The 20,334-nt window shown below is 44.4% G+C and overlaps 2 protein-coding genes across 3 annotated transcripts in view; both read right to left on the bottom strand.

Annotated features, from left to right (window-relative positions):
- Positions 1 to 20,334, bottom strand: part of LOC119480982 (NACHT, LRR and PYD domains-containing protein 12-like) — a 705,305-nt gene that overhangs the window by 418,921 nt on the left and 266,050 nt on the right. The gene's annotated exons all lie outside the window — the stretch shown is intronic.
- Positions 1 to 20,334, bottom strand: part of dipk1c (divergent protein kinase domain 1C) — a 44,275-nt gene that overhangs the window by 20,466 nt on the left and 3,475 nt on the right. For both annotated transcript variants that reach the window (XM_037757657.1, XM_037757658.1), the window contains exon 2: positions 16,431 to 17,780. In XM_037757657.1, the coding sequence (XP_037613585.1) occupies positions 16,431 to 16,661 (231 nt within the window). In that variant the 5' untranslated portion in view covers positions 16,662 to 17,780. The remainder of the gene's footprint in view (positions 1 to 16,430; positions 17,781 to 20,334) is intronic.

The raw sequence follows: 20,334 nt of genomic DNA, 5'->3' as shown, positions 1-20,334 counted from the left end.
TCGAACTGTAAGTTGGACTTTTCACGTCTTTGTTCGCTGAGGATAAAGATTTGGACGGCCGCACCGCACCGAGCAACGCACAGGCCTGCTACTGTTATTATTTTGCGTGTGTGTGTGTGTGTGTGTGTGTGTGTGTGTGTGTGTGAGTGTGTGTGAGTGTGAGTGTGAGTGTGTGCATGCGTGCGTGTGTGAGTGCGTGTGTGTGTGCGTGTGTGCGTGTGAGTGTGAGTGTGAGTGTGAGTGTGTGTGTGAGTGTGTGTGTGTGTGTGTGTGTGTGTGAGTGTGTGTGTGTGTGTGTGAGTGTGTGTGTGTGTGTGTGTGTGTGTGTGTGAGTGTGTGTGTGTGTGTGTGTGAGTGTGTGTGCGTGTGTGTGTGTGTGTGGGCCCACAGAAATGATTAGAGTCTAGTTGAGTGCAGTGTTGGATCTGAAGTTGTTTATTTCCTATAGGGGAATAGTGGTAAAAAGAAAAGGGAAGAAATAGGATTTTCAAAGGGAGTCTAAGATGATTTAAGTGTGTTGTTACAGTATATTTGTGTAAGACAATTCAGTTTTGCCAGTAACTGGCCAGGTAATTTAAGTTTTGCTAACTAATTGCTCAGGTAATCTGATGATTTCAGTGTGGTCTAATATGGCAAGTGTTGATTTTTGGGATTTTAAAGGGGCATAAAGTGTGTTATTGTTGTTAATTTTTCTTTGAACAAAAAGGGTAAATATTATTTGTACATTACTAAAAACGGTCAGTAAACTATTATTTTTCATTCAGAGAAGTTGTCTGGGGTCAGTTATTTAAAATACATTACTGTGAGTGTGAATAGATTGTGTATCAATAGGGTAATATAATTTTCACCCATAACAGGTAAACCTTTTTGGTAGCTACCTTAAGAAACCGAACTCAAACACCCCTTCATCTTAGTTTAAGGTTATTTATAGCTACTATAGCGTGTTGGGGTGCTACACACATTATGGATCCAGGCCTGATGGGAAAAGCATTGTTCTTCTCACCAGAGCTGCTGGCGTTGTTCGTGTGTTTGGATGTTTGCATGAGCCTCGTAGATGTAAATGAGCTGCTGGCGTTTAATGGCTCCGTTGCATGTCACCATCAGTGGAAACAGGGTTGTGTGTTAACCACAGAGCAGACACACATCACGCTCTGCTCAGAATCGGCCTTTTGTCTGCACACACAAACACACACAAACACACACAAACACACACACTCGCTGTGTGTTTGTCAGTATTTGCATGCTTCACGCCCTCTTACAGCGGGAGCGTCTCTGTGACGACGAATGGGAGTTTTGACAGGATTTTATTGCTCGCGGCCAAAACACGATTCGGCACAAAGCAGCTTCAGCTCTCCGGTTACATCATTGTGTTATACGACTCATGAAACATTCACCTGTAGGACGCTAAAACTCCAACCTGCAGCTGTCTGAGGAGCAGCTGCTGCTGCGTGGGCAACACGAAGAGTCACTTCAAACTGTTGCTGTCTAAGTTAACGCACATTTATTTTAAAAGGCACTAATTCCTTTAACGCATGAACGCAACTGGCACGTTTTAGGTTATGGCAGTGTGTGTGTGTTTCGCTGCAGGCCTGTTGGCAGCACACAGTGTGGTTTCACTAGGTTTATGAACATTTTGAACAGAGTGAGGAGTTTATACCTTCAGGGCCACGATGAGCATCCCGACACTCAGCGTCTGAGACTCAACATGCTGCTTCACCTCAGGCGTTTAGAGACGCTCAAAATTCACGGTGACGCTGTCAGTGCCCAGCGACACTAGTGACTTCACCTCAGGCGTTTAGAGATGCTCACGCTTTGTCCACACAGGGAACGTCAGCAGCGCGTGGCGGCTGCATGCGGAATAGCTGCGCGTTTCACGCGGGTGGCGTCCACACAGGCTGCTGTCAGCCCTTTCTTTCTACGTAGAGTTTGCCTTTCATGATGGCCATTTAATTTCATTTATATTTATTTTAGACAGAAAAAGGTTAAGAAACGTGTGGTGATTAGTCACATGACGAAAGACTGACGTGACAAAATAAGTCAGCGTAGTTTCACACGGCACACGAACAGCGGTCTCCTGGTTGAAAGTCTTGTATTTGTTTGAACCATCCACCTCCCCTCCCGCCCATACTGTCGCTAAAGGGCGCCTCCGTGCGTCCGTTTCCGAAGCCGAGGGACGCTGACTAATCTACGGTATTTGGTACGCAGCCAGCTCTCCAAACGGATGCAGGATGTGCAAGGAAACGTCTTCCTCCACTTCTTCTTCCTACAGAGCTGCTGTTTGTGTGCTGACAGATGAGCGCGGTCGCCCTCTAACTGGCCTCGTGTGTGTTTACTGCTTCGTTAAGTCCACAGCTGTAAAGGAGCAGTCACCTGCTCGTTAGCTGGCCTCCGCCAAAGCAAAGTCTGTGTGTGCGTTGATTAGCAAGGAAACAGTGATGTGTGTCTGTGGACTCGGCAGCTGTGAGATCGGCCTACACTTCCAGTGAACTGACCTGGAGGTCAACCGGTCCACCCACGCCGTGTGTGTGTGTGCAGCGGTGAATACAAGCCATTCAGCCCACACCTCGTATATACGCCACGGCCTGTAAAAATCACACCATTGTTCTCGGCGCTGTGCGGCCGCCCGGCACAACGAGAACACTGATGGAGTGTTGATCTACGCGTCAGGCCCGTGAGGACACCGTACGTTACTGCACTTGACCTCTGACCTCCTGTCAGCAGTGATGAATCACCTATTGACTGTTTGAGAGCGAGTGATGCTTTTCACTTCATGGATTCTGCGCTGTTCTCTCGTCCGCCTGCTTGTGTTTTACATTGTGTATCTGCAGAGACCCTCCAGCCCTCACAGCCCCAGACCTGTATGGAACCAGCTGCTGTTATTTAAACCCAAACCGTGATCTTTTCCTAGACCTAACTAAGTCGTTTTTGTTGAATAACTTTGGTACTTAAGTTTCGCTGCTGTTAGCAGAAGGCTAAACTATTAGCAACCCTTTCTCTCCGTCTCTGAAACGCTTCTCTGATATTGTCTGTCTCTCTTTGTGACTGACTTTACTGAAGGATAGTTAACTATAGACATCCACAGATCTATACGCCCTCAGTTTATCTCTACAGCGCTGCCGTTGGCCTCCAGCCCGCTGGTCGGACGGCTCCACGCTACAGGAAATGAGTCCAACAGAGGAGGGCGCCGGGTCACGGTCCCTCTGCCTCACTCCTCGCCGCTAGGAGACGACTTCACCTTGTTAAAAAAAACAAGCCAACAATAGTTGCTAGCCAGCGTTAACTAACGTGTTCAGAGGATTATTCTGCCTCCACTAAACACGTCACCATGGTTACCAACAGAGAAGAGGTTTATACTGTTACTACTGTGATGGAGACAACCTGATGCCACAGAAATGAGAGTGAACCTGCTGCTATATTGACTTGAGGAGCGAATTTACAAAATTAAAAACAACTGCAGCCTCTACGAGTCATTTCAGCGACTCAAGACGACTTTAAAAAGCAGCATCAGTTGCTTTTAATTAGAAGAGAATCGTCCTTCAGATGCAAGCGAGTGAACATGTCCAATGTGCTCCAATAGTTTCTAGTAAAACGCTTCAGGCTGCTAATTCCTGAAAACCCTTTACAACCTCGGCGAGTTCAGACACAACGTTTTCTCTCTCTCTCTCTCTCATCTGTGTCCGCCGCCGCCGCCGCAGTGCTCGCTGCGCTCCGCCACTCCGCCGAGGTCTCCGAGCTCAGCACACTCAGGAATGTCATTAAGGCGTTTTAATGTTCTTCGTGTGTTCAGGCTTTTACATTATGGAATGTAATACTGAGAGCAGAACAACAAAGAGAGCCTTTCACTGTGAACCACACAGCTCAGCTTTCTCCTCGTCCTCCTCCTCGGAGGTTAAAGTACTAGTACTTCGCAGTACTGCATGTTCAATACTGCATTCACGTCTTCACCGGAGCAAAGTACTAGTACTTCACTGTACTGCATGTTCAATACTGCATTCACGTCTTCACCGGAGCAAAGTACTAGTACTTCACAGTACTGCATGTTCAATACTGCATTCACGTCTTCACCGGAGCAAAGTACTAGTACTTCACAGTACTGCATGTTCAATACTGCATTCACGTCTTCACCGGAGCAAAGTACTAGTACTTCACTGTACTGCATGTTCAATACTGCATTCACGTCTTCACTGGCGCAAAGTACTACTACTTCACAGTACTGCATGTTCAATACTGCATTCACGTCTTCACTGGAGACACTGTAGAGAAGGATCAGCTGTTCAATGTACTCAGGTATCAGATGTGGAAGTACTTTAGTTTCTGATGAGATGATGAAGGGAGTAAAGAAGGGAGGAAAGAGACAAAGGAGAGGAATAAAGAAGGGAAGTGGGAAGAAATGAAAGAAAGGGAGGAAGGACAGGAGAAAGTTACTGTAGGATGAAAACAAGGAAAGAAAGAGGTGAAGAGAAGGGTAGCAGGAGGACTGAAAGAAAGAATGAAGAGAAGATAGAAAAGAAACAGAATAAGGAGATGACAGAAGGAAGGAAGGAAGGAGAGAGGAAATGTGGAAAGAAAAAAGAGGAGGTGAAAAGAAAGTAGGAAAGGTAAGAACGAAGGAAGGACATTAGGAAGGAGAGTTGGATGAAAGAAACAAAAGAGAAGTAGGAAGAGATGAATGAAAGAAACGAGAGGAAGGTAGAAAAAGGGAAGAGTAGAAAGAAAGACAGGAATGAACAATGCACAATGAATACTTATACGTTAATTACATTTTACTGCACAGTGAGTACTCTTACTTTAAGTACATTTAGATGATTACATACTTTTACTTCAGTAATGTTTTGGATACTTGTAGTGCAGTATTTATACCTCAGTGAGGTATTAGTACTTTTACTGCAGTAAAGGATGAGAATACTTCATTGTGGATTATCACATTGAAAACATGAGATGTGATCTGAGATGATCACAGACATGAACTCAGCCTCTGAGCTGTGATATAAAACTGAATTATACGACGCTCTCTCCCCCTCTGATGATTTACATCCCGTCCCGTCACATTCATCACGACTACATTTCACATATTTAATTAGAGCAGCATCGATCACTGTCCTCTGTGTTTCTGAGGCTCTGTCGGTCGTAACGTGACGCGTGATGATGAAGATGGCAGCTGACGTCGAGGCTCTGTGAGCAGGAAACGACTGTTTAACCTTCAGTTAACGTTTAATCATCAGTCGGGGTTTCAGAGATGATCTCAGAGTTCATCCTCGCTGCTCCTCTGAGACGTACAGGAGTGTAACGCTGCTCAAAAACGCTTCACATACTTTGAATTTGTACTTAATCCCAACTGGTCAAATACCACCGCGTGGTCAGTACGGTTCCCCTCTAGCGTTACTTTTGGACGGACCGGGGACGACTGTCAATATACGCTTCTTACATGCATAGTGTCCTTTCAAAATAAACCTCCATTTTCACAGGAAGTTAGGTTTAGTAGCAAAATCTAACGAAATATTCTGTTTCAGTCCATATTTGTTGGCGTTTAGCCTTTCAAAAACAACACTTCACTTCACTGTGGTCAAGCTCAGCTTTTCTTAGACACAAGTCGGGGGGGTTTTAAGGAAAACGATTTAAAAAGATGCATTTTTTGCTAAATAGCAGCAAAATCTAATGAGATATTCCGTGGCAGATCATATTTGTTGGCGTTTAGCCTTTCAAAAACAACATTTTCACCTCGGTTAAGCTCAGCTTCTCTTAGGCAGGTAGACAGGTTGGGAACCGCCGTTTCATGGGAACAATAAAGACTAATACGGCGATCGTTACTAGTGCAGTCAGAGAAACATCACAGGAAATGAGACTGTAACACGTCTTTTGAACGATTCTGTCATCAGACACGACATCCACCCCCTCCTCTCTGAACAAACCCGTTCATTCTCCTCTGACAGGAATCAAACCTGTGGCCTGCAGCTGTAAATCTCCTGAATGGAGAACACAGATCCAGGATTTACCTGAGGTTCATCCTCCTGTCGGCTGCAGTCTGGGTTGATTTAAAGAAGCAGCTGCTGACAACATTCAACATCTGCACAGACTCAGCTGTAGAGACGCAGCAGACGCTGTAAATCTGTCAGAACCAGACGGTCACTGACGGAGCAGCTACTCCGTCCATCAGCCACAGCTGGAGCCCGGTGTGTGCTTGTATGTTAGGTTTTAGTATATAGTGTGTTTGTAGCTCTCTCTTTGCTGCATCTCATCCCTCTCTCTTCCTTTCATAACAGATAGGGCTGTCAAAGTTAACGCCATAATAACGTTGTTTAAACGTCACTGATTTCTTTAACGCATTAACACAACTTGTGATTTTTAGGTTGTAGCGTTCTCAGTTTTAAAGGCCGTGTAAAGGAAAGTCAGATTTGTTCGATTTGTTTCTAAACTCATTCTAAATGTTGGAAAATAACGACTGATAACATGAAAACACTGTGAACGTTGTAGATCTGGATTGTGGAGTTAAAGACCGTTAAGCTGTTTTTCGGCAGTTTTGTGTTCAGGATGTTTTAGGCGGGGCTGAAATCATGGCTCGATGACGCACTGGAGTCGTCCTCAACATAACTCCACCCGTCTTCACAAACCGGGTTTTGGAAAGCCAAAATAGAAACCCATGACATTATCAAGAGTTATCGCGGCTGGCTCAGTCGGTAGAGCAAGAAACTTATACTCCCAGGGTCCGGGCGGGCGGGGGGCTGTAGAGCCACCCTCGCCCCGAGCCTTTCCAAGCCGACCGACCGCCTCGGATGAAATGCGCCCGGCGGGGGGCCAGCCAGCGCTGGGGAGGGGTCCCGCGAGGGGATCCTCCCACACCGAGTGGCCGGCCCTAACCCGCCGAGTTGAATCCCCCCGAGCAGACTGCGCGACGGGGGGCCGTTACCGACCTCACACCGTCCACAGGCTGAGCCTCCATCGGAAGGACTCAGGCCCCCGAGCCACATCGGGCAAGCGGTCTTCAGTCCACATTTCCCCACTCTGCCCGTCAGACGGGGATCCGGCTCTTCCCTCTTCACTCGCCGCTACTGGGTGTGGTTTCAGCGACACGCCCCCAGCGTCTCAGAGCAGAGAATACTGATGATTTTATATACTTGGCGATTTTTTTTAATCATTCCAATTTAGCTGGGTGTTTAGTAACACATTTTTCTATGGTGTGACAAACCCAGAATGCAGATTTATTATTGCTTTACACGGACTTTAAAGCTAGACTGATGATACACTGGTATCATAGTAAACTAGAGAACCTGATGAATCCATCGGTACCAACCAGGTCAGACTAGCTGGTCAGGAAGGAGGTTAAATAACGCTCCAAACATAACATACATTTTGGCGAGGAAAGACTGTCAGCTGTAGATAATGAATTCAGTCCTGGCTGTTCTCTGGTTAATGACTCTCTCTTGGAGTCTGAGGCTCATGAAACTCCGTCAGAACATGAAACACGCTGTAAACTCTGACTTCAACACCTGGAGGGTCATCAGGGCGTTTTAGTTTACCCGTCGGCGGTGTGTTACGCTCCGCCAGCCTCCGGCGTCTAAACGCTGTGTTTTGTGAAATTCCTGAGAGACGGGAGTGAAGTCTGAGACGACCTCTCTGTCGGCCTCCTCGGGGCGTGTTTGTTTTGAGTGTCGGGACCTCCACACTGTTATGAAGGTAATGAAGGGACGTTCTCTCTCACTGTTTAAGAGTTTTCAGTTCCTACACGAGGTTAAGGCTCTGAACGCCCTCACAGGTGTGTTCAGGTGGTTGATGAGACGTCTGCTCAGGGTGAAGGTGGGTGGAGTTACAGAGGGGGTTACCCGACCACATGGACTAATAAGAATGGGTGCACTTCAATGTCTGACTCAAACTACAGCTGTCAAAGTTAACGCATTAATAACACTATTAACCAGCAACCCAGAAATATAAAGAATAAAGACATGTCCCTCACAGATTAGTGTTTTTAATTCATAATGTTTTATACTTCTGGTGAATATAATCCATCAATCTGATTTCCATAGATGTATTTTGTATATACCGCCATACCATAACGTTACCACCGTGTCATAACGTTACCGCCATACCATAACATTACCGCCATACCATAACGTTACCTCCATACCATAACGTTACCTCCATACCATAACTTTACCTCCATACCATAACGTTACCTCCATACCATAACGTTACCACCATACCATAACGTTACCTCCATACCATAACGTTACCACCATACCATAACGTTACCTCCATACCATAACGTTACCTCCATACCATAACGTTACCACCATACCATAACGTTACCTCCATACCATAACGTTACCACCATACCATAACGTTACCTCCATACCATAACGTTACCTCCATACCATAACTTTACCTCCATACCATAATGTTACCACCATACCATAACGTTACCACCATACCATAACGTTACCTCCATACCATAACGTTACCTCCATACCATAACTTTACCTCCATACCATAACGTTACCTCCATACCATAACGTTACCACCATACCATAACGTTACCTCCATACCATAACGTTACCTCCATACCATAACTTTACCTCCATACCATAACGTTACCACCATACCATAACGTTACCACCATACCATAACGTTACCTCCATACCATAACGTTACCTCCATACCATAACTTTACCTCCATACCATAACGTTTCCTGCTAACTTTATCGCACTTTTTTTCGGATATTTTGCAGACATTTTTTTTCCTTTTTGGACATTTTTCAGACTTTAATTCAGACATATTTCGGACTTTTGTCGGACATTTTTTGGGCCATATTTCAGACATAATTTGGCATTTTTTCAGAAGTATTTCAGACATTTTTTTTATACATTTTCTGGCCTTTTTTTAAGATTTTTTTTTTCGGACATATTTAATTTTTTTCGGACTTTTTTCATCCTTATTTTTTGGACACATTTTGATCTTTTTTAGAAGTTAGCATGCAGCTTTAGCTCTGCTCTGTCTAGCTCTGCTTTTCCTGTCAATGTGTGAAACCCAAAGTGTTTCCATCCTTTACTGGATGTGTAGTGTTTACCACGCTGGATTTAACATGGGAGGGTGCAGGTCGTATCCACGACAACCCTCCAACGTTTTAGACACTCTGAGGTTTGTTTTGGTTGACGGATACGGAACAGATATGACGTCATGTTACTCAGACTACCACAATAAAAGTGTTATCTTCCTTCTACCTCCACATAGACTCACATGAAGCAGATATATCCATTCTGGCGCTAAAATATCGTTAAAATTGCGATACATAATCAAATCCATTTTTGTCCCACCCCTAATAAACAGGCTGTTAGCCACTTAGAGACGGAGTTCTCTCACGTCCCTGTAAAGGAACATTAAAAACAGAGCAGGGCCATAAAAAATGTAGCATCGGGCCATAAATAGTCAGAGGAATGCCAGAGACATGTAGGGACAGGGTGAGACCATGCAACAGATCACACAGTAGACCATAAATAGTCAGAGCAACATACAACAGAAACCATGTGTGCAGAGCTGACGACAATGAGTAATCTGACATGAAGAAGTCAGTGGATTACAAAACCTCACACAGTTTATATGAGACCGAACAGCAGCGTGACCGGCGTTTATACAGGGTAGGACTGAAGGAAGTTAATTCAATAACCCCCCCGAGACCCGAGACCTGCGACCCCGACCGACTTTACTGTCTTTCAGAGGCTGTAGCGGGTTCAGTTGAGCTAGAGAGAAAGATACCATCTGAAACTTTAAAACCGGATGAATCCATCGGTACCAACCAGGTCAGACTAGCTGGTCATGAAGGAGGTTCAATAACACTCCAAACTGTCATGTCCATGTTCAAAGGGGTCCCTTAACCTCTGACCTCCAGATCAGTGAATGTAAATGGGTTCTATGGGTACCCACGAGTCTCCCCTTTACAGACATGCCCACTTTATGATCATCACATGCAGTTTGGGGCAAGTCATAGTCAAGTCAGCACACTGACACACTGACAGCTGTTGTTGCCTGTTGGGCTGCAGTTTGACATGTTATGATTGGAGCATATTGTTGATGCTAAATGCAGTACCTGTGAGGGTTTCTGGACAATATCTGTCATTGATTTGTGTTGATCATTGATTTACAATAATAAATATATACATACATTTACATAAAGCAGCATATTTGTCCGCTCCCATGTTGATAAGAGGATTAAATACTGGACTAATCTCCCTTTAAGGTTCATTTAGAACAAATAAAATAATGTTTGATGAATCGTAATTAAATATTTCAAACTAGTTCAAACATTTTGAAAACTGTTTTAAGTTTAATGAGTTGTATGTAGACAAAGACACAGACACACAAACGTCTCTCAAACACCACCGTGCATGTTCACGTGTGCAGCCATGTCAACCCGGGAAGGCGTATGATTACCACGACATTACACGGACATTCTGCGTGTCAGGAGTACGCATTTTAGCATTTGAGCATTTCCGCTCGTCATTTGTACGCCACGCAAACATCCAAAGTAAGCAAGGAAACCACATAGTTAGGGGTGAGGGAAAACGTCATGATTGGGCTTAAAATAAGTACGGAAACTAAATAAAATAAGTACGGAAACAAATACGGAAAACACAAATGTCAAGAAAACAACACGTTGATAATCGTCACTAACGTAAATACTATTATCATTTAACTATTTGAATCTTCTGGCAGCCCTAGTTGTTGTGTTTCTTATCACTTGTATGTGTTTACAGGCCGGTCCTGACATTACATACATACTTACATTCGGTCTTCAACCGACGCTGACTCATGTTACATCACGTGAGGCCATTTATCACACAGCTCCCTCTGGAGAGGCTTCATATTATACTTTACTACTACGACCGCTGGAGTTCTCCTTTAACTCTGGATTCATTCTCTATTCTTCTGTTTTTTTTACCCTCTGAACAAACAAACATTTCAGTGTCGTGGTGACAGACAGCAACATACAAACGCTGCTGCTGTTGTTGTTAGAGAAACCATTTAATCAAACTCTCACAGAGACTCAGAGAGAAATCCATTTTCCATCAAGGAGGCTGTGACGTCACCCTCCGTCCTGATATTAAAGCTCTCACAGATCCAAAGTGGAAACTGATGAAATCCCAAATAAACAGGGAGATCCAAAGTCAACAAACAGTGCATGTTTGCTGCTGTTTTGCTCCATCCATCACGTTGTTTGAAAGGTTTCAGCTCTTGGAGGTTCGGAGGACGGAAGCCAACGAGACATTTTGTGTTTCCAGGAGCTAATTTGGCTCTGAAGACGGCAGTAATTCAGGACAGATGCACTCCTGCTTCTCCTCAAAAAAACACCGCACAGCTCTGCAAATCTGTTTAAAGACGTAGAGCTCTACAAACAGAACCTCACGTCGGGCCGGCGTGACTGACGGGTAATCCTGCTGTTGTCGCCTCGAGTTAGCGGATCACCGCGGCGATCCTCTGAGCGGCCGAGGTTCAGGCTCGTCTCAGGTGTTGTAGCTTCCGGAGGGCTCGTCCCTCCACTCTCAGACCTTTCAACCTGCCTTTGAAGCTGCAGATCCAACAGCGAGAGCGTCTCAGAGGAGCACCTGAAGCTCTTTGGGTAAAAGATTTCACTCACATACATACAGGTGATGAATCATCATCATCCAGGAGGCTCATTAAACAACAACAGTCTAACGGCAGCTCCTGAAATATCACACAATCTGATCTATCTAAATGATCAACTTGGTTAGGTTTAGGTAAAGATCAACTTGGTTAGGTTTAGGAAAAGATGGTGGTTTGGATTAGTTAAACAAAGGAATGCTGTCAGAATGCTGTTCTCAGACCCGCCCCGACCTCCTCCGTACACGGTGTTCTTTATACTTCCGGGTTCACGATTACATACGAACTGATTTCGTGCTGACCATCATGAAAACAAATGTTAAATTCATGTCTGGGTACACGGATCAGTAACTGGGCGGTATTAAAACAGTAGAGAGCAGGTTTCATGAGCAGGAGGAGCGAGCCAGCTACCCCTCAGCTTTTTACAAGGACTCGTTGAGGATAATTTGCTTCATTTGGCGTATCGTTCCACCGACCTCTAACTGGAACAACATGTTGAATGTGATGAGCTCACCTTTATGTCGGAGCACAGCAGACGCTGCTTTCAAAGCCAGGATTTTAATGTTTGTTTCCAGACTTCTGAATGTTCAGTGATTCTGGTCTGGTGTTCTGCTCATTGATCCCTTCTCCTAACCCTGACCCGCCGGATGGTTTGTTACACAGAACCATCCGAGAACACGTCACTTGAAACTGTTTTTATGCCAATCACATGCAGTTTTAAAATAAGTAAATGCATACATTTACATAAAGCAGCATATTTGTCCACCCCCATGTTGATAAGAGTATTAAATACTTGACTAATCTCCCTTTTAAGGTTAATTTTGAACAGATAAAAATGTGTGATTAATTAGCGATTAATCATGATTAAATATTTGAATCGATTGACAGCCCTGATTTCATATTGTAATTCACTCCCATGCTGCTGCTCAGAGTAATCACAGTGGGCGTCTCTTCTGCCGACAGCGCCGGGTCTTCCTCTCCAGCAAAACTCTCTGATTGTATTCTGCCGGCATTCGTTAAAGTTCATTTAGGTTTAGACATGAAAACTACAATAGTCATAATTCACACGGCTGCAGGAGGAACATGTAAACAGAGGAGGTGTTTAAACATTTAACGTTGTCTTTCATCATTCATGCGATACTATGAGAGAGAGATTAAACGGAGGACACTGAGGTAGAGACGAATGAGAAAGAAACAAAGAAAAGACTGACGAAGGAAGGACACGAGGATAATAAGAGACATAAAGCTGGATGAGAGAAAGAGAGAGGCACAAGAAGGAGGGATAAGAAAGAAAGAAACGCAGTGAAAAGAGGAGAAAATGAAACTTGAACTAGAGAACAAAGAGGGAGAGAGAGGAGTCTTGTTATCAGTGTTTACCCATAGTGCACCAGTAGATGCTGCAGCAGATAACACAGCAGGCCATTAAAAGCTATTGACCTCTGGCCGGTTATCTCCTCCCGCCTGCCTGTTTACTGGACGCGTCTGACTGATGAGCGGCGGCGGCGACGGCATTCACAGAGACAGTCGATGAGAGACGCAGCTCGTCCTCCAGACGAGGGCGACTGGAAACTTATTTCTTTCCAAATCATCATCAGTTTTTAGATTGATCTCCTTCCTCCTCTCCGGGCAGAGAATCAGCCTGCAGAGACTTTCAACCTGCTGCAGACCTACAGAGCCAGCTGGATGTCTGTCTCTGGACCTGTCTAGGTCTACTAGTCTCCTAGCGGAGAGGAGTGAGGCAGAGGGACGTGACCCAGCGCTGTCCTCTGTTGGATTCATTTCCTAAAGCATGGTGGAATTAGCAAGGTAGCTAGCTAACTAGTACTATTGTTACCCTTAAAGTACGGTGACCAGACTGTCCCGGTTTTCAAGCTAGGTGTCCCGAGTCCCGACAAATATCTGTAAAACACTCAAATATCCTGGTTTTCACCACAATTAAAATAATAACATCATACTTACAGAGACGTTTATCATGTTCCACTCATTCATTAATTTGTTCACATGAGATTAATATACAGAGAGGCAGCACAGCGCACCGCTGCAGTCTCTATAGAGAGTGATGCTGCACGCTGTCAAGCCTCTATTACGCACGGACGCAACAGATATCCGCTGATTCCATTTAGTGCAGTGTTGAACCACAGAACCCTCCGTGCTTACGTGCACATCAAACGTGTCGTTGTGATGAATTATTCTACACAGTTCCTTCTGCGCATTGACAGGCATTTCACTCCGATTATAACTCCATCAGGACCGTCCGTCCTGTCAGTCTTTCACCCGGACGGTGTCTCCATCCTGGACAAAATGTCCTCTGAGCTTCACAATGTTTATTATAATAGTCTACAGGTAGATGTGAGGCTGTGTCGAGCAACATGATGTGATAGAGATTGTTTGGGTTCAAAACTAAAGTTGAAAAATAATTTCCTTAGTCCCAGATAGGGGAAACTCTCTACGGGACTCCCAAACTGTCAGTGTGTCATGACGGGGATAGCCTGTGGTTAAAGGGGGAGAAAGTAGAGAATGCGATAAGTCATGACTGTCACAGTCTCTAATGCTCCCCCCCCCCTAAAATAACGCCTTCTTTCTGATCCCACTCCGTGCTCAAATGCACCACAGGTGGGCCACGTTACCCAGCCTCATGAAAACGTTTGAAAATATGGTCACCCTTAAAGTGCACTTAAAACTATACTTTTATTAACTACTGTAAAAAGTGGGCCAGTTTAGTCCCAAGAAGTATTGAAGTAATACACTTACAAGTATACTACTAGCTCATTGATATTAGTATATTTACTACATAAAGTATACTCAGGGAAACATACTTGAACTTTACTTAAGTATACTTCATAAAATAAAGTTGAAGTATGCGACTATTTCATAAGGGATAGTTGCAGCACAAAATATAACTTAGATGTAAACTAGTTGTGTACTCAAAGTGTACTTTTGTTACTCTTAAAGTGCACTTAGAAGTGTGCTTTTATTAACTAAAAAGTGGGCCGATTTAGTCCCAAGAAATATTGAGGTAGTAGACTTACAAGTATACTACTAGTACATTGATATTAGTATACTTACTACATAAAGGGGAAACATACTTGAACTTAAGTATACTTAATAGAATAAACTTGAAGTATACCCTACTACTTTTTCTAGTGGCATGTAGTACTTTCACCCCGCGGTATGTTGCAGATAGATTGGCGGCGACATCGTTTTTTGCCGAGAGCGGCAGACGTGCATGAGCCGGTCCTGAGCACATCCTTTAGGAAGAGTCCTCGTGGTTGCTTGTGATACTAGAGATTAGTCATCTGTGTGTGGCATGATACTGTATGTCAACCTTTTGAGCATGATGTAAAGACTCAGGTCAGGGAGAGGGCACAAGCATCATCCGTATTTTAGACAAAGGCTAGCACTGTTGTTTAATGCATCGTAAGCTGCAGGACGTAAAACTGGTTGCACATTACACAGTTATGAGCAATCAGCCTTGTATGAGCAGCACAGGAGCTCATCATGTGGTTTCTTTGTCCTCAGAGCGCTATAAAGGTGTATGTCTGATCTAGAGAGACACCCCCCCTCTCTCCTATTGTAATCACAATATGATCGTTTTACTTTAAACCCATCAGTGTTTATTTCAACATGAAGAAGACGCCACACTAGAAGACAAAAGCGACACGGAGGTGAGGTTCCTGCTTTCTGGGAAGTGTTTTAAAACTGTGTCTTTTCATGTGTTACAAGAGATAAGATGAGAGTGTCTCAGTGGAGCATGAAGCCAAAATGTCTCGACTTCCGTTTGGAAAAGTATCTCGTGCACGTGGGACATGCGCAGTAGCGTCCGCTCGGTCACATGACTTGGTCACGAGGTCCCAACGTCACGCCGTCATCACGGCTTGGCGCTCCAGCCTCGGTCTGGGTCTCATTCACATGAACGGAGGAAGGGAAATAACTCTGGATTCAGCTATTAGTGCGTTTTACAACTTTAAAAACCTGATGATTTAAATGAGGACTATTAGAGTGTTCGTACTGGGGAGTTGATTCACCTCAAAATAAATGATCCTCTGAGTTACAGACGTCTCTTTCCCAATGGAAGTCTATGGGAAAAAGTATTTTTGGGCCCAATGCATCACGTGACGGACACAGAAATTGTAGTACCGCCGTTTGGTCACTCCGACAGTCTGGATTAACGACTGGCGCTCTTCCTGGAGGCTTGGTCCATCTACACCGCCGCCTCTATTTGTTTAGACGTTTCAGCAGACAGGATGACTCAGATGATGAAGGCAGCACGTTTCTGCCTTGTCAGCATTGTGACATGTACAGACCTCTGCTAGCAAACGAGCTTTACCTGCCTCGGAGCTGTCAAACTAATCCTAAGAACGGTCCTCAGAGGTCGACAGGACGTGATTCTTTCTATTTCACACGTACAGCGTGATCACGCAGGTCGTGGCTGACGATTGGACCTTACAGTGTGAGCACATAAATCGTGAGCTTTGGCTTTACATCACAAACGATCTACTCGTACAGTCAGAGTAGGAAGTACACAACAACATTTCTAACATCGTACAGTGTATGCCCAGCTTTAGAGTTGGTTTGTTAAATGTACGTCTGGTTAACAGCTCTCCTGTGGGAACCATCCAGGACTGTCTTCCACTACTTTTTTTGAGGTCAAGACCGAACAATAATGTCTACAGGTGTAACAGTGAGTTAACTCTTCAACAAGAACTAGCTTGTAAACTGACTTCAGGTGTGTTCCTCTTCATCTATCAGCTTTACTGCACTGACACGGTCTCCAGAATCATCCTTTAACATCAGTGCCTGTAATAACGACGGTCTGACTCACCAGTCTCTGCAGGATCCTCTTGCTCTTGTCGTCGGTGCAGTAGTCGGACAGGATGCTCCTGTGGACCAGAACCAGGCCATTCAGGAACAACCAGGAGCCGAACCAGAGCAGAGCAAACACCAGGGTCCCCCGACGGGACCACAGCCTGAGGCCCAGCCACCGAAGCAGGCACAGCCCGCTGCCGCCGCCGCCGCGACCCCCTCCACCCGACACCAGCCCTCCAGGGAGCATGACTGCACAAAATGTGTCCCAGGTCTTCTGAATCGTGTGCTAAAAAGTGGTCCGACTAAAGACGGACGTCGCAGAGCTCCAGATTCTAGAAAAATCTCGTGCACAAAAAATAATCTATAACCTCAAGAAAAAGTGTTTGAAAATGTTAAATAATCTCCTTTAAAAAATTGCAAGTAGGACAGAAAGGAGAATAAATACTTAATCATACTTAAATTCAAAAAGAGTAAACGTGTGTTAAAAAAATAAAGGATTATATCTTCAGCGTATCTTGCTACACCAGTAAGGAACCAGATTTTCATTGTGCCTTCATATCTCCCATGATGCTCTGCAGCCAGTTAAGGTGGAACGGCAGTAATCCAAGATCCAAGAAATTTGTGTTGAATGATGAAAAATATCCACATCATCAAAGCCCGCTCCTCAGTTTCTCCTCGACGTCAGGAAAACTCACAAGAACTGGAGGACTGATGAAACACAGACGAGCCCAAATAGTTCAGCAGAAGAAGAGAGCAGTGCGTAATCACCCAATCAGAGTAGCACGCTCCAGTCGCCGGGTCAAACCTCCAGCTTCGCTCTGCAGCTTCTCCACGAGATGTCTCTTCGTATCCGACCGGTCGATTTATTTTCCTCACGGCGAATCAACAAATGTTGAGCAACAGGAAATAACGCCTAAGCAGCCGAGTCGCCGTCGCACTGTGTTGATGTGGGTGATGTGGGTGATGTGGGCCCGTCTGCAGCGCAGTGTGGCATCCGGACACATGAGCATGCAACACGCAAAGCACACACACTCTCTCATGCACGCTAACACGCTCTCTCTTCAGCATGCACACACACATTCCCTGCGATGCCGTCCTCGTGGCGTCTGTAGTTTCTGCAGTCCTCTTGAACATCGAGCTCGGACCAAAATGTCCCTGAAATCCTTCACAGGGAACAAACTTCAAAACATCCAACAGAAGAAAGTCTTCGTATCGGAGAAAGCTGGAAAATGTCCTTGATATTGGAGTTCCTTAATGAGCGCCTGACAAGAAAAATAGAGCCAGAAAACGTTTCCTTGATGTCAGAAAACAGGAAAAACACTTTGTTGGTGGCGTTCTGATGTCTGAACGTCGTTGACAGAAAGATCTGTGGTGAGAGAAGAAAGAGGGAACTGATGTCAGTGCTTTTACTCAGATGGACTTTTCAGTCTTTTGCTCTAAAAAACAATAACTTTATTATTAATCAGGGATTTCACTCAGCAATTAACACTCAGAGAAACTTTGCTGATCAAAGTTTTCTTTTCATGAACTCAAGCGTCAATTTTTATTGAGTGTTACAACTCTGAAAGCAGAACTGTGATATTTGATCATCTCTCGGACTCTCTGGTTTCGTGGCGTGTTGAAGGCGTCCTCGCTAACTCTTGTTCCTGAAGTTGGTGAAGGGTTAAGGAGAGGAGAGCAGCTCTGAAAGCTCTCTGATTTCTCCTCTGATGTTCTTGTTGAAAAAGCTAATTATCTGCTCTATCTGCAGGGTCAGTCCAGGGTTTCTCACAGCAGGAGTTTAGCTTGTAGACTCCAAGAGAAAACGTCTCAGTCACTGCAACCCGTCACATACGGACGCTTGATCAGGACCCCTTGGCGTCACTGTGGTCAACGTATCATCACACAACGGTTCGTCTGATATCTTGTGAAAAGTTACTCTTACATTTTTCGTGCGTTCTCCTACGAATGTCCAGCCACACGTGTCAATTTACCCTTGATGCATACAGTCTTTTCAAAATAAACTTCCATCTTCACAGGAAATGTGAATTACACGATAATTTGTAAGTCATTTTGTGTGCAATAACAACGCCTTGCTTTTGACCTGTCTTGTGTACGCCAGGAGACCGGTGTTCAAAGTGTTGTCGAGTTATTTTTTGTGACGTGTTTTCTGTACTTCTCCTACGTTGTTTACGTACGTGATTTACCTAGTTTACGCACTTTTTTTAAGCCCAACCATGATGTTTTTTGTTGCCTAAACATAACCGTGACCATTTCACGGTAACGACGTGACGTTAAACGACACGCGAAAAGCCTAAAATGCGTTATCATGACATGCGGAATGTCCTTAAAATGTCGTGCTTTTTATACACCTTCCATGAGATCGGGTTGGTTTGTCACGTAACTTCCAACGTGTTTCCGTACTTGTGTTACGTTGTTTACGTACGTGTTTTACTGAGTTTACGTACTTATTTTAAGCCCAACCATATCGTTATTCCTAAACCTAACCAAATGGTTTTGTTGCCTAAACATAACCATTTCACGGTAACGACGTGGCGTTAAACGTCACGCGAAAAGCCTAAAATACGTTATCATGGCATGCGGAATGTCCTTAAAATGTCGTGCTTTTTATACACCTTCCATGAGATCGGGTTGGTTTGTTACGTAACTTCAGTTAAGTAAGTATGTTAAGTAAGTTAAGTACTTTACGTAACATACTTGCGTAACTTAAAATAAATCAACGTTGACCTCTGACCTCACACGGGGCACCAATATGGGTCTCCTGGTGAAAGTCTGCTGTTTTTAGACCCGTCCATCCGCCCCGACCTCCTCCCTACACGGCGTTTGTCGCTCTTTATGCTACATCACCTGACTTCCAGAGCAGCCGTCCTGGTAATCAACTCATTCTGGTTTTTACTGGTCTGAATCTGAAGAACAAACACTTTAATTCTCAAACAAGCAGCTCTGGGAGTCCATCAGACCAGTAGAGATGTTTTCTATCCTGCTGCAGCTATAAAGACTTTGCCTGAAACATCCAAAAACTCTGCTGTCCAATTATTTAGCCCTCATTACAGCTTCCTGATGTGGTTGTGGTTCCTCTCTCTGAAGCATCCAAACCATGAACGGAGGAGAAAAAAAGCTCTTAAACTACCGCAACTGGAAAACACAAAGAGACTTGCCAGAAGTCCTCCCCACTGTCGCCTGTTGCACACAGACTCTAACTATGTCCTCACATCCTAAAGGGAAGTAAAAAGCAGCAGAGGTTCGGTCATCTGCTGCTTCTCAGAGTATCAGTGTTTCCTGTTGATGGGAACGTGGGTGGTGAGAGGCGACGGCTGCTGCAGCTGTTCTCAAACTGCTCCCAGGAGATAAAAACACAGATTAGCTGCTATTCACAGGATCTTACAGGTTTGATTCATGCAGCATGTGTAGTCGCGTCGTAGTATGAGTGAATAGTTTTCCCTGGCTGGGCGTTGCTCATAGGGGGAGACAGTTTCTGCCACACCAGGATCTCTCTTTCTGGCTGTCGGTGTTTAAACCAGCGGTCAGCAGCTTGCAGCTCTTCAGCTCCTCTCCAGAGGCTCCCTGAGGAACTTTAATAACTGATCTCTGTTTACATTTTCAATTTTATTTATCATTGTTGTAGGTCTATGGTACGACGGTACGACGGAGTGTTAGAGAATAAAGTCGTAATATTACGAGAATAAAGTCAGAAGGTTACGAGAAAAAAAGTCGTAATATTATAAAGTAATAATTTGACATGTTATTTTCTTTATTTCTCAAAAAGTTATGACTTTATTCTGTAAATCTCAGATGTTTTTTCCCTCAATGTGGCCCTAATACTCCGTAGTACATTGTCTCTTTGTCCCTCACTGCATTAGACTTATATTCTATATACTTAGACTATAAACTGTGTTACCTTCATCACAATGATCACATGT

The sequence above is a fragment of the Sebastes umbrosus genome, chromosome 21, assembly GCF_015220745.1.
Source record: "Sebastes umbrosus isolate fSebUmb1 chromosome 21, fSebUmb1.pri, whole genome shotgun sequence".
In the NCBI taxonomy this organism is placed as follows: Eukaryota; Metazoa; Chordata; class Actinopteri; order Perciformes; family Sebastidae; genus Sebastes; species Sebastes umbrosus.
Note: the sequence above shows the minus strand (reverse complement) of the source record. Positions and strands in the feature narration are given on the sequence as shown.